We start from the raw sequence: 15646 nt of genomic DNA, 5'->3' as shown, positions 1-15646 counted from the left end.
TTAGATAGATTGTGAGTCCGCTGGGACACACAGGGAAAAATGCTCGAGTACCTGAATAAATTAATGTAAACCATTTTGAGCTTCCTTGGGAGAATGGTATAGAGAAATTAATAAATAAATAAGTAAGTAAATTGTTCATAGTTAATCTCAAAGATCATAAAGGATCATGAAGATGCAATGTAGAGGCAACAACAGAAGACATTTTACCAAACAATACTTTGAATTCTGTAACTAGTAATGTGATATTCAACTTGGAACCAATGCAGGGCAATCAGTAAAGGAGTAATGTATTTGCATCTTGATGCTCCAAAAATTACACACAGTACAGTATTTTGAGCTTCTGACTCAGCCTCTTCGTCCAATTACAATCCCATATCTTTATGTCATCAGGAAATAAAAGACCTTAATCCAGATGTATTGTCCAAACATTTCCACTAAACTCATGAGGTGGCAATAACTCTTCTGGGTTTATTAGTACTGAACAGAGACAATTCAGCCATGGTTTCTTTTTTCAAGGATCCATCAAAAAAGATATACATAAACAGGATGGAGTCAGTTCAGAGGAAGGCTACTGAAATAGTTGGTAGTCTTCATCATAAGGTGTATGGGGACAGACTTATAGATTTCAATATGAATACTTTGGAAGAAAGGCAGGGGGGTGGGAGATATGATAGAGACATTTAAATACCTACGTGGCATAAATGTACATGAGACGAGTCTCTTTCCTTTGAAAGGAAGCTCCGGAATGAGAGGGCATAAGATGAAGATAAGAGGTGACAGGTTCTGAAGTAATCTAAGGAAATACTGTTTTTGTAAAAAGGGTATAGATGTGTGGAATAGTGTTCCATTAGAGGTGGTGGAGACAAAGATTGTGTCTGAATTCAAGAAAGCATGAGACAAGCACATGGGATCTCTTAGGGAGAGGGGGAGACAGTGGACATTGCAGACAGGCAAACTTTTATCTGCCAATGGCCCATCCAGTTTGCAGGTTATACAGAATTCTGTGACTAGAATGTTAATGGGTGTGTCGTGTTTTGATCATATTGAAGAAACTTCATTGGCTCCCAGAACAATTTCACATAAAATACAAAATAATAAAACTTGTACATCAGGGGATATATGGTAAATTGCCCAGATACTTTAACAAAATCAGCCAGGCTGCACATTGAGAAGTGAAAGTTGAATATTGTTGGACGTGGGAAGATATGAAGAGATAGGCTAAGTTGATACAGGACAATCCTCTTTTTCAGTGGCTGGCCCAGTCATGTGGAATAACATGCCTGGGAATTTACATTTATGTAATAATATTCTGAGGTTCAGGAAATTGTTAAAAAGCTATTTTTTTTGTACAGATATTTACTTGAAAACAAGAATTATGAACTTTGTGTGCTCTCTGTATCACTTTACAGGTGATGTAATTGGTGTAGCATCTGGTTTAATTTCGTTTGTGTTAATGATTATGAATGTTTTATTATAAGCCGCTCTAGGTTTTAGGCAGATAATAAATATTTAAAATCAATCAATGAATCATGTCTCTGTGTTTTTATCTCGCTATCGCATCATGAGGGAATTCAAAATCTGAAAGTATAGACAAGAGACTTGTCTAGGATTCATGGCCATATTTGGTACTTGAGTTTTGTGTGTCTTCCGCAAAACGTCCAAACTCAGATTTGGACGTCATATCGAAAATGGCCCTCCAAATCTGCCAAGGCTATATTCCAGCTCATGTTTTGTCATGAAGGGGATAAATCAGTTGTTTTAAGGGCATGCTTCAATAAGAAAAACGTTTTATTTTGTGGAAAAACTGTACAAATACTTCCTTATGTCTCAAGGAATACTCATTTGGCTAGGAAGGCCCTTTTAGTCTTCATAGTTGTGTTGTGGCTCCTGGGACTACTTTTTTTCTTGTGATTTCCCTGTAAGTGTTATATCATCTTTTAGGGGACTCAATATATATTTTTTATGAAACCTCACATCTTGAGAGATTTCTGCAACAGGGTGATTTGTACTGTAAAACTGAAACTCTCGTGTAGTATTACAGCAAGTCCTCCCCCTCTCCTTTCGACAGAGAGGAATGATTTTATAGTGAGGGGGAAGTAAATCATTAATGATAGGATCTTCATCAGAAAGGAGCCAGGTTTCGGAAAGGAATACACAGGTTAAATTCTGATCAATTATCCAGTCCTTGATGTCTGCTTTTAAATGGTGTTTTGAACTTAACTTAGGCACCGGTAGGGTGCCTACTGGCACTTAAGTTAAGGCATCTTTTATAGAATATGGTCCTAACTGTTTCTTCTGTTTGATTTCTTTAGTATGTGCTATGTCACTCTCCCTGTATCCTTTTCTGAGATTTGGATGTATTAAAAAACCTAATTTAAAAAATGTAGACATGATGTAAGCCACTGCTTATCCCTGGGGTAGGTAGTATGGAATATTGATACATTTTGGGATCCTACAAGGTACTTGTGACCTGGAGTGGCCACTACTGGAAACAAGATATTGGGTTTGATGGACATTTGGTTTGATTTAATATGACAGGTCTTATGTTCGTGGATTGAGGCCACAACCCCTTCTCAGATAGTATGTGGGGGAAGGGTGTCAAAAGGAATTCATACATATATTTGATTTAAGAATCATTGAGCTATTGCAGAATGTTTGAAGTATTCCAGTGGTGCCAGTTCGCAAGTCTCACTACAGTTTCTATGTTGATTTTCACAAAATGAACTCTTAAAATTTAATACATACCTGAGGACCTGTGCAGATAAATTAATAATTATTAAACATGATTGGTTGAGAAAAATTCATCACAATTTTGAAGCTCACCAAGGAGTATTGATAGAAGATTTAAAGGTGAAAAGCATTTCATCTACATTAGGAATATATCTACATTAGAAATATATCACATTTGTGACTTGTCATTTGGGCTACATGGAGCTCCTGCTCCTTTTCAGCATATAGATTATGCATTTGTTTATCTTGATAATGTCACTGATATTAGTGAATGGGCACAGCAGTCCTGAGTTCACTGATGCAAGCCTCACAGCTAAATTAGTACATTAGGCCAGTGGTTCTTAAACCTGTCTTGGGAGACTCCCAGCCAGTTGGGTTTTCAAGATATCCCTAATGAATATGATTGAGTGAGAATTGCCTATAAAATAAGTAGAAGGTATGCAAATTTCTCTCATGCATATTCATTAGGGATATCTTGAAAACCCAATGGTTGGGGATCCCCAAGGACAGGTTTAAGAACCACTGCATTAGGGTATCAGAAAAACTGAAAATTTACTTGAAACATAATTTAGGTAACTAGGAAACAGAACTTGGTGATGTAATAATCGTTCATCCCCCAACACCTAAAACAAAGAAAGAGGTAGGTAATTTCCAAGACTTGCTTATTAGTATAGATAGTTTATGCTGTATTTTTTTCACTATTGTCTGCTCTCTTGAATGATTCAACAAAGAAAAATTCACCAGAGAAAAATCAAGCTGATATGCAGAATAGTTCAACCACTATGGGAGATTTCCACCAATTTTTACCAATATTCAAATGTTTCACTCTACCAATTGTCCCAATACTGCAGAGAACTATTTGTGACTAGACTAAGAAGTGTGAAGATGGGATTAAGAAATAATAATAAGGGTAAATGAATAGAGAGCATGGAACTGATGAAATAGTCATTGACTATTCTGAATCATAACTTTATTCTTCACTGGGAGATGAGAAAAAGAGAACTATTAAAAAGAACCAGAAATCCAGCATTCACCATATGTCATAGGAATCAGCTCCACTCATGATAATCCCCCAACAGATATATTTAACAAATTTACAGATAGCTGTGTGCTACAAAATTATCAATAATTCATCAAAGGAAGAGGATGTCAGATGACTTTTAAATGGCTGACTCTTCTCTAGGAAACTGAAGCAGCTCAGTGAAATCTCTGGTGGAAGGTGCACTGATGACTGCAGTTTAGGGTTTCAGAGGTCGGGGTTGTGATATTAAAAGAAGCAGCCTGTAAGGGAATAGCATAGTATATGTCAGGCTCAAGGACAACACATCTGTATTTATTAACATCATGGAAATGGCACATGCAGTAAAATGATTTCATTCAATGTATGTAATATAATTTAAAGATGTACGTTCTGCCTTAGCAGGCTAAATAGCCAATTCAAAGTGGATTTCCCAAATGCTGGGGCAGGCGTCTGACTCTAGCTTACAGTAGTCTTAGTTGAGAATAGTTCAGGGAGACAATACTGTCAACTGGATGTTGACAGAGTTGGAGAATAAGCTGGAAAAGTGGTGCGTTCTTCCCTATTCTTCCTAAGTTCAGCTTTACACGGCAGCAGAGGAGAACGCTTCACTGTAACTCACCTCCTCCGTTTCCCAGAACTCATCAGCACCTTCTAAAACCAGAAAATAGGAACACTGCCACACAGGATATTAGCACTAGTGCCCAGCAAAGAGTGCTTGGCTGGCAGGTCCTTGCCAGTAATAGCCGAGTTCTCATCCCTTTCTCTCATGGCATGGATGCTGGACTCCAGCTGGAACAATAAAGATAAGGAGAAAGTCCTTTTTTGTTTTGTATTGATATACCACTTATAGTCTAAGTAGTTTACATTCAGGTACTCAAGCATTTTTTCCTATCTGTCCTGGTGGTCTCACACTCTTTCTAATGTACCCGGGGCAATGGGGGATTAAGTGACTTGCCCAGGGTCATAAGGAGCAGTGTGAGATTTGAAACACAGGGTGTGAGAACACTATAAGTGACAATATATGGGAAGGTGAGGACAGTATTTTTTAAAATGTTCTCATAATCATCAGCTTTTGCTGAATACATGTTACCATAGAGTGTGCAGCCAGGTAGCTAAGGGGATTGAGGGATGCATGATCCCTTGTCATTGATAAGAGACATTTCCCATGCTTGCATTAGGATACTGGGCATGATGATAGCCTGCAGTATAACATAGATCCTCCCCGGTTCCTTAGGGATCAAAGAGAAGTTACACATCCCTCATATGTTAGAGAAACGGCATTACATAATCGTTTACTGTTCATGTGGAGCTCTGGTTTGGCTGTATGTAGGGATTGTGTGTTTGGCTTTATACAGGGGACTATAATTTGGCTGTAGACAGGGGGCTGACGGGTTGGCCATGTGCAAAGGGCTATAATTTGTCTATATATGGGGATTGTGAGTTTAGTTTTTTTTTTTATAGGATGCCCTGGGTTTGGTTGTATACAGTAACTATAATTTAGCTTTATAGGGACTGATGTTATTTGGTATTGTTGGGCTTCAGGTGCTCTGTGGCTATGAGGTGTGTTTTAGCTGATAACACACTCTTAACTTGGAAAGTGCATGGAGACCCTCACTCTTTGTCTACATCTTTGGGTCTAGGGTGGCTTACACAAGAAACCTGAAGCATTTAAATAAGCAGCATCAAGACTAGCCTAATGGTTAGTGCAGTGGGCGGGAACGGTGTTTGATACCAGTTGCAGTCTCTTGTGATTCTGGACAAGTCACTTGACCCTCCTTTGCCCCAAGAGTACAAAAACTTAGATTGCGAGCCCACTAAGGTCAAAGATAGTATCTGAATATGATATGTCTCTAATGTAATATGTAAACTGCTTTGTTTGCACCACAGAAAAGCGGTATATCAAAATGCACTACCCGTTACCCCTTCTCCAGAAAGATCCTCAATATAAAGTTAAAAGACCGCGCTCTTATATCATCTGGCATCGACGGGCAGAAGAAGCAGCCTGATTCATGTCAGAACACCCACAACATACTCAGTGTGCTAAGGGTGACAGAAACCCGAGAAATCAAAAGAAATGCATTAAAATGCACTGAAGGCAAACTTTAAGAGACAGCAGCTCAAGAAAAGGTTTGCTGACATTTTATTTTTTTAATTATTTATATTCCGCATTTCCTACAATTCTGTGCGGATTACAAATTATGCAGGTACTCAAGCATTTTTTCCCTATCTGTTCTGGTGGGCTCACACGCTATCTAATGTGTCTGAAGTACTGGGGGATTAAGTGAGTTGACCAGAGTCATAAGGAACAGCGTGGATTTGAACCCACAACCTCAGGGGGCTGAGGCTGTAGCTTTAACCTCTGCACCACTCTAGAAATCATAATGAAGTAAAAGTGAGCCAAGTATAGGACACTCAAGCCATTGTGACATCACTGATGAGGTTGGCTCTCAGGAATTGGTGGAATGAGACATTATGACATCACAATACAAGCTCTAGTTACCAGAGACAGAAACGTTTCACACTAGTTATTTATTCAATTTTCTATACTGTTCTCCCAGGGAAGCTCAGAATGGTTTACATGAATTTATTCAGGTACTCAAACATTTTTCCCTGTCTGTCCCAGTGGGCTCACACTATCTATGAACCTGGAGCACTGGGGGATTAAGTGATTTGCCCAGGGTCACAAGGAACAGTGCAGGATTTGAACCCACAACCCCAGGGTGCTGGGGCTGTAACTCTAACCACTGCACCACACACTGACAAAAATGTGTCAAAAAGGCATCAGGTTCATTGTAGAAAATCATATTGCCCTGGCTGCATAAAAAAGCCAAGGAAGGAAAGATAGACAACAATTGCATAGCAGCTGTGGTTCAGCCTTCCCTTCTAGTACCCTACGCAATGTCTGTCTGGATGTTTGTGGTTCAAGAACTGGACTTTTCAGTCTATTCAAAGCACACAAAAGAATTTCTTTCTGGAAGGAGATCATATTCACTTGGAAGAATTGCATCACACTTTCTGTGAACTTACTTGGAATAATTTTAGAAATGTTTTTTATGGGGAAAGAACTTTTTATGCATGTCAAAAGGCTGTTAGGAAATTACCCTAAGTGTTACGTACATAAAAGTATGTACAATGGCAAGAAAGTGTGTATTTTTGTGTAATCTGTGTGTAAGCATGTTCAGGGGCTGGAGTTTGGGCAGATCATGGGAAGAGTCATGATTTATATGTGTTGTTTATTAGATGTGGTTTGACAGCTTGATAAACTCTGAAATAATATAATGATAAGTGGCCAACCTGCCTGTTTATAAAATATGCATGCACACGTGTTCTTTACACATGAACATTTATGGCTTCAAATCAGGCTGGATTTCTGCTACTTTGGCCTTAGCATTTTATAACGATAGGTAGATAATACGTTTGAAATATATTCCTAGGTGGCCTCCAAACATAGGAGACCAGTCGTATTATTACTCGCACTACTTATAGGCTTTGGAAGTTTGCTACACCTTTTGCCAGGGCTCAAGCAGCATGATGGCAGGAGCTGTGCTGAATCAGACACATTTCCCCTGATATTCAGACTGTGGGAGATAGCCGGCGATCTCCCATGGTCTGTGATGATACTGGAAATTCAAAACCGGCACTGTATCTGGCAACCGGTATTGACCTTCCACTTCCAGCTACAGTGGCATAGCAAGGGTAGGAGGCGACTGGGATGGTGGCGCCCCTCCCCCACGCCCTCCTCTCCACCTCTCACTTCTTCTGCGCCACCCCCTGCTCCTTCCACGCACCCCACACCACACACGTGCCCTCCCTTTTCACCTCGTACCTCTTTAAATCTTTGCCATTGCTAGCAGCTTCTCCAGCCTGCTGCTTGCATCGGCTTGGGCTTTCCCTCTGACATCACTTCCTGGCCCCATGACCTAGAAGTGATTTCAAAGGGATCCAGGCCGGTGCGAGCAGCAAGCTAGAGTATTTGCTTGTTCTGGTGAAGATGTAAATAGGTACTGGGAGGTGGGGAAGGGAGGGCATGAGCATGATGGAGAGTGGCAGAGAGGTGCCGGTGCCCCCACCAAAACGGCACCCGGGGCGGTTGACCTCATTCCCCCATTCCCCTTTACTACACCACTGACCGGCTAGGTCAATATTCAGTGGCTACCTGTCTAAGTCTTAATGGCCAAAGATAGACCAGCCTTATGGGACTAGCACAGAACCAATTTCTTTTTAGATCTGTAATTCATCAAGTCGCTAGGACTCGAACACGAGTCGATGGCACCTAACTAGCAAACTTAGCTGGTGAGCTGCTGAAAATTGGTGGTTACCGGCTATGTCATGTGACATAGCCGGTCACTAGCCAATCCAATGAGCCAGATATTTACTGGGAGACAGCGGGCTATGTCCCGTTGAATATCACTTGATAGCCAGCTCCTGGTAGCTAAATAGTGCTGGATATCGGCCTCATTACACGCAACAGTAAGTTCACCTTACGATGCTGGAACTCCTTCCTGATAGCGTCCAGAGTTGGGATATTCTCTTTGTCCATTCGGGTAATGTAGCAGACCTGTCCTGGCAAGGGCCGGAAGCAGATCAGCAGCTGCAGGTGGAAACAGAAGAAAATCTCTTTGTCTTTAATGAGCCCGCAGCCCTCCGTTCAGTCCCCTAGTTCTGCTGCACCTGTATTATCTTTGCAATGGTGTAGTTCAGTGTTCTAACCTTGCTGTTCCTGAATTACCTCTACAGTGCCATAGCTTGGACTGAATGAGCCCTGGGCAGAAAAATTGAGATGGGCCCTCTAACATCATTGCCCAGGGTGGGGGTAGGCAAGGGAGGATGCACATTTCCCAAAGCTAACATATTATAGAAAAAATACTTTCTTCTACCTTTGTTGTCTGAGCATCACTTTGGTCCTAGTGTCTCTCTTCTGCTTTTCTTCAGGGTCTCCTGTTCTTTTGACATTTCTTCTCTATATGTCCAGCATTTATCTTTTCTGTGTCCCTATACATCCTGTCCAGCGTCTCCCCTCTATGTCCCTGTCCATATCCTCCCCCCATGTTTAGTATCTCTACTCTGTGTCCCTATCCCTCCCCTTCTGTCCAGTATTGCCCCCTGTGTTTCTGTCCCTATTTTCCCTCTAGAACCAACACTTCTTCTGTGTCTCTTTCCCTCCCCATGTCTAGCTTCCCTTCATCACGCACGCTCATCAACCTTCAGTGGTCTGACATCTCTCTTCACTTCCCTTTGTTGGTTAAGCATCTGTCCCCCTTTCTCCCCTGATCCAGTCTCTCTCTCCCTCCCTCCTCCACTGCAGTCCACCATCTGCCACCTCTCTTCCCCATGTTAACCTCTAGGGCCAGCACCTCTTCTGTGTCCCTGTTCCTTCCCAAGTCCAGCTTCCCTTATCATTCACCCCCTCTATGATCCTCCATGGTCTGGCATCTCTCCCCTTCCCTTTGTTGGTCCAGCATCTGCCCCCCTCTCTCTCCCGGTCTGGTCTCTTGTCTCTCTTTGCTCACTATCCTCCACTCACTATGGTCCAGAATTTGCCGCCTCTCTTCTTCTTCCCCTTTGCTCCAAATCTCTCTTTCTCTCTCACACGTTCCCCATAGTTGGGACACCTCTAAAGAGCACTGAATGGTTTAAACCAGAATCACTCCAGTTCCTCCCCCCTTGCTGCTGCTGGTGGGACTTTTCCTGTGAGTCCTACCTCTCTGATGCAACTTCCTGAGGTGAAAAGCACACAGGAAAGGTCCCGCCAGCCAAAGAGGTAGGATCCAGTGCTCTCTCTACAGTGCCATAGTTCAGTGCTCTGACTGCTGTCCCTGTATTACCTCTGCAGTGCCAGGGCCCATAGTCTAGTGCAGGGGTAGGCAATTCTGGTCCTCGAGAGCCACAGGTAGGTCAGGTTTTCAGGATATCCACAATGAATAGGTATGGGATGGATTTGCATGCACTGCCTCCTTGAGATACAAATCTATCTCATGCAAATTTATTGTGGATATCCTGAAAACCTGACCTGCCTGTGGCTTTCGAGGACCAGAATTGCCTACCCCTGGTCTAGTGCTCTGACCCTGCAGTATCTGTAGTACCTTAGCAATCTCTCAGTTCAGTTCCTGGCCCTGTGATGTCCAAATTTACTGCTTCAGCCTCCTCCCTCTCTCTCTTGGCATACTTAGTTTAGTTTAATCATTTGACCTAACACTTTTGTCTGGAGGAGCAGCAGCCTTTTCCCCCTCATTGAGAACATCCTACAGCTATTCTTATCATTTGCTTTGTCTCACCCTTCCCTGAGACTTGTTATAGAGCTTAATAGGCTGCAAGCAACAGAATGTGGAAATTCATGATATTGCCTGTGGCGAGTGTACGGTAGGGAGGGTTGGTGATATGACACTGCACCTTCAGCTGTGCGGTACAGCGTGGTGTCAGTGCAGTGTGTTAGAGAGTGGTACAGTGTGTGCAGTGATGCCACATAAGCACATAAGCATTGCCTCTGCCGAGTCAGACCATAGGTCCATCATGCCCAGCAGTCCGCTCACGCGGTGGCCCCTCAGGTCAATGACCTGTAAGTGATCTATTACTGTATAGTAACCCTCTAATTGTATCCCTCAATCCCCTTTTCCCTCAGGAACTTGTCCTGTCCCATTTTGAAACCCAAAGTCGTACTCTGCTCTACCACCTCCTCTGGAAGTGCATTCCAGGTGTCCACCACCCTCTGAGTGAAGAAGAACTTCCTAGCATTTGTTCTGAACCTATCTCCCTTCAATTTTTTTGAGTGCCCTCTAGTTTTTGTTGCCCCCGCCAGTCTGAAGAATCTGCCCCTCTCTACCTTCTCTATACCTTTCATGATCTTATAAGATTCTATCATATTAAGGTGTGATGGCGGCGCAATGCTGCATTGCAGATGTACCTTGTTGTAGTCATACACCACAGTGGCAGATGTATTGGCTCCCATGCTAATGTGGAAAATGGCCCCCTCTTCCTTCTTGTTCATGGGCAGATGTTGTTCCAGCTCCTCCCCTTCCTGGCCACGGATTGTCATCTGGAAAATCTGTCAGCAAAAAACAACTAAGGCAAAGGTGAGACGCAAGCACCACTACCCTGTTTCCCTGAAAATAAGACCTATCCCGAAAATAAGCCCTAGCAAGATTTTTAAAGATTCTCCTAATATAAGCCCTACCGCCAAAATAAGCCCTAGTTAAGATTGATCCCTGAAGCCCCCCCGAATGTCCCCAACACTCCCTGACTCCTTGACACTAGTGCTGCCTGATTTGCTGAAAAAATCGGACTCGTCGATTCAGCAACCCCCACCCCTGCTGCTTTAGGAGGCCTCAGAGTGGAGGTATGTCAATCTCACAGTGGGAGGGTTGGTGGGGTTCTGCTGCAAGGGGGATGGGAGGGAGAGATAGAAAGATGCTGCACAAAGGGATGGCTGAGAGGGGAGGAAAGATGCTGCACATGGGGAGGGGGAGAAAGGAAAGAGGAAGAATTGGGGTGGAGGCGAGGAAGGGAGAGATGATGGTTGTACTTGAAAAAAATAAGACATCCCAAATGTAAGCCCTAGTGCATTTTTTTGGACCCATAATTAATATAAGACACTGTCTTATTTTCAGGGAAACATGGTACTTGTGTTCCAGCAACGCATGTTGTACTGATGCACACATAACTAGGGTTACCAGATGTCTGGATTTACCCAAACATTCCCTCTTTTTAGAGGACATGATCAGGCGCTGGAAGGCTTTTCAAAATCCAGCACTTTGTCCGGCTTCTGAAAAGCTTCCACCTCGGGACCACGTCAGGAGGGCATCTGCCCATGCGCGGATGCAACGTGGCGATGTCACACGCATGCATGTGATATCATCGCATCACACCTGCGCATACGCAGATGCCCTCCCGATGCAGCTCCGAGCACAAGAACAGGTTGAGGGGGTGGGGCTGAGGGGCAAGGCTGGGGCAGAATCGGGTGTGACTTGAGTGGAACGGGGCTGGGCTGGGTAGAAGTGGGTGGGCCTGGGGGCGGGGCTACGGGTTTTACAAAACTTCTCCCTTGGTATTCGCGGGGGATAGGGGCAGAGCCAGACCGCGAATTGAGAAAAAACGCAAATAACTTTTCGTCCGGCTCTGACCCACCCCCGCCTCTCTCCAGCCTTCTTCCCAGCATCCCGGCCTTACCTGGTAGTCTAGCAAGCTTTCGGGGCAGGAGCAATCTTCCTATGCTCCTGCCCCGTGCAGATCGCCAATAGGAAATGACTGCCGTGAGTTCCCGTAGTCTCTCGAGACTACAAAGGGAACTCACGGCAGCCATTTCCTATTGGCGATCTACACGGGGCAGGAGCGTAGGAAGCTCACTCCTGCCCCGAAAGCCTGCTAGACCACCAGGTAAGGCCGGGAAGCCGCGAGTGTCGAAACAGCGAATGGGGAGGGGGAAGTGTAGTAACATCTGGTAACCGTACACATAACATGCCTAACCTATTATGCACATGACTGATATTGATGCTATGCCATTATGCATAGATATTGACAAATAAAGACCACAATGGACAAGTGACAAAGTTAATCAATACTTGAAAGCTCTTTATTAGTATAATTCATATATAGGATTCAACACAAGCTGTGTTTCGGTTGTCATGCCTTCATCAGGAGTCCATGTCAGATAATTCCCAAAATTAGATTTATATGGGAATAAATAAAGCGCTCCTTTAACACTTGTCCAGTTCCTCTGCTGTTTTCTTTTTAAAGATGCTTATGACCTTTAAACTAAATTCAAAGTTAATCTTAGCTCTTTCTTACTTTTTACTTCCCCTTCCCTAACGTTTCTTTCCTTTTATGGTTCTCTTCTCTATTCTCTAGCATTCCAAGCGGGCAAATGGAACAAATGCCTCTCTACTCTCATCTCCAATTCCCCCACTATCAAACATTCAGGAAGTTAACTAAAACCTACCTTTTTGACAAATTCCTCTGATTTATCCTCCCTCCTCTTCTGACCTCTCCCCCCTAGACCCTTACCGCCTCAGGTAACACTGCTATTTGTAACGCCGCTGTATCTAATTTATAGCAAATGTAACTACTCTGAACATATAACCTAGCTGCCAAAATAACTTCACCGTATATTTATTGTCTAAAATGTAAAGGTAACTTGATCGAATATGTATCATCTAAAATGTAAATGTAACATTAACGAAATTGTAACTTCGCTGTAAATGTACAGTCTCTTCATCTGTTAACCGCATAGAACTTCCATGGTAATGCGGTATACAAGAATAAAGTTATTATTATTATTCTAAAATTATTGAATTGTAGTTCTTCCCTTTTTTTACCTTGTGTATCCATTAGTCTGCAAGTCTGTTGGTCTAACCCATTATTTTAATATGTAAATATTATGTTTATATTTTTTACCAAAGTTGTATCTCGCTTAGTAAATTTAAATAAGCGATTTATCAAATCAAAAATAAACTTGAAACTTGATATGAATCATACTAATAAAGAGCTCCTTAGGAGGTGTGTAAATATTGTATACTTAGCTGCAATAGTAAATATATGTAGGACGATTGATGTACCAGTAACATAAGTAGGATGACTGACTATGGCAAAATTTATGCCAGTATTAATAACTCTGTATTGTAACATCTCTACAGAAGCCCCAGTAAATCAGTATAGAGTCATTGTATTATAAAGAATCCATGTATTGTAATATCTCGCAGAAGCTCTTTGTAACTCTGTATTGTAACACCTTTACAGAAGCTCATGCAAACCGCTCTGAATTGACTCCCCAGTCATTAGTAGCAGTATAGAAGCTCAAAATAAACAATAAACTCTGCTAACTTCAGATTTGCCCAGCATTAGCCCAGCACATTACTCACCTTCTCTGTGTGCTTCTGCGTCATATGCAGCCCCATGAGAAGGACACCCAGCAGGACAATCACCACCACCACCACACACAACACCACACACAACAACTTCTTGAAGTTGAGTGGACAGCAGGGGATCTTTGGAATCGGCAGTGCAGTGTAGACCTGCAAAGAGAGAGCACATCAGACCCCCAGAGGACATTCTGCTACCCAGGCAGAGATTTTCACCATTCAGGAGGGGGGGGGGGGGGGGGGGGAGATCCTTCCTCTTTTATAAGCTCCTCATGTTGAATAAATAAGTATCCAGGCGACACTTTGAGCTGAATGTCCTGGAGTCTCACTTTGTCACAGTGCCTAAAAACATGGTCACTCTTCCATCAAAATAACATTGGCTGTATCCTATATACACCTGTGATGTCTCAGAACTAAATTTTAAAATATCCTATGCCAAGAATTCTATTTACAATCTATGTGTGGCACAGAAAAATCTGCTCCTGAACCTAACAGTCTGGGCCCTCTCCAATTAGCAGCAGAAACAGTCTTTAACACAGCGTTAGTCTTCAGGCAGCTTTACTGGGGAGAGGGTATATAACAGAGAAAGAATGTTGTATATATGTATTTTTTTGGGGAGGGAGTGCGACACCAATATGTATGGTAATAGGGGATATCAATAGGCAATTTAGAAGAAGAAAAAAAAGGATAGGGGAAATGGGAGTGAGGAGAAAAAGGAAGCAGAAATACCAACAGAGACCATAAAAGACAAAAGAGCACTTACCTAGGGGTAGAAAGGCATCACCAAGATAATGAAAAGAGTTTCTCACAAAAGGGACAGGTCATGTAATGGAACAAGTTCTTGTATATAATTATCCAGATCCTGTGATAATCACTTATTCTTATAGGTTAGATCCAGCCTGCAGAAGAACCTGAAATCTGGAATATTTCCAAGCTCCTGCAACTCTCATTCCAGAGAAGGGGAGAGGATTGTAGTGTTAAGAGCATAGAAATCAACTTTTCAGAATGATTAGGGGGTTGCTAAACCCAATGGACGTTATCCCATCCCTGGACACAGTCAAGGAGTTCGCTCGATATTAGGGGTACTGAAGCAGCCACAGAGCTGGCTCCTATGTTATGGGGAGTAGGGTTTGGGCTCTCAGAGACAGATACAGGAAATATAGGAGGGTATGTAGTGTTATGTTATGGGGAGTAGGGTTTGGGCTCTCAGAAGAACCATTCAGAGACAGATACAGGGAAATATAGGAGGGATGTAGTGTTAGAGGGTGCAGGGTATCAGCTCAGACACTCTTGAAGGGAGATGTGAGGGATGCAGCATTATAGGGTAACAGGGTACAAGCTCTCAGACGCTCAAGGGGGGAGGGAGGGATAAAGTGTTATAGGGGAGTAGGGTTTAGGCTCTTTAGCATCCATTGGGGTGGGGTGGAGGGTGACAGTGTTATGGGAGAGCAGGATACAGGCTTTCAGACACTCATGGGGGAGAAGAGAGGGATGCAGTGTTATGGGGAAGCAACCACTGAGGTGGGGGGGAGTCAGGAAGGATGTAGTGATATAGAAGAGTTTGGTACAAGCTGTCAGGGAGGCAGATGGGAAGGATGCAGTATTATGGGGGAGCAGGATACAAGTTTGCACACACTTACCGGGGGATTTTCTATAAAGGATTCCTTGATGCTTGGACCCATCTTTCTGTGAATGCTGAACTCTGTAGTTTCCTTGTATTTGTGCTCATCTGTGTGGCTGTGCCAGAAGCCTCACATACTTTATATGTAGCAAGATGCAGGACTTGGGGGAGGGAGGGGGGAACGGGTACAGTCTATGATATTTACTGCTCTCCTAAAGCACCACTTGACCATTGGCTTCCTTCTCCTAATCTCATATTTATTAAAGACACTCAGAAGCTGACGCATAGTTTTTGAGGTGTTGTAATGGCAAAGTGCTCATGTCTCTTATAAGAGTCCTTGAGTTGGAAACACCCTGAGTAAAGCATTCCAGACAGCCCAAACCAGACACATTTTTAGTGACCACTTTGTGCTTCAAACTGATC

General features: G+C 42.9%; 1 protein-coding gene across 1 annotated transcript; it reads right to left on the bottom strand.

The window, feature by feature from the left end:
• Positions 1 to 3662: 3662 nt before the first annotated feature.
• On the bottom strand, positions 3663 to 15399 carry SFTPC (surfactant protein C). The gene is made up of 6 exons (XM_033948828.1): positions 15243 to 15399; positions 13603 to 13755; positions 10653 to 10793; positions 8232 to 8342; positions 4371 to 4540; positions 3663 to 4011 (listed from the first exon to the last, which is right to left on the bottom strand). Exons 1-5 carry the CDS (start codon positions 15282 to 15284, stop codon positions 4403 to 4405), a joined length of 585 nt encoding a protein of 194 aa, XP_033804719.1. The 5' UTR covers positions 15285 to 15399; the 3' UTR covers positions 3663 to 4011; positions 4371 to 4402.
• Positions 15400 to 15646: the final 247 nt, after the last annotated feature.

The sequence above is a fragment of the Geotrypetes seraphini genome, chromosome 6, assembly GCF_902459505.1.
Source record: "Geotrypetes seraphini chromosome 6, aGeoSer1.1, whole genome shotgun sequence".
In the NCBI taxonomy this organism is placed as follows: domain Eukaryota; kingdom Metazoa; phylum Chordata; class Amphibia; order Gymnophiona; family Dermophiidae; genus Geotrypetes; species Geotrypetes seraphini.
This window is presented reverse-complemented; position numbering and strand designations above follow the sequence as displayed.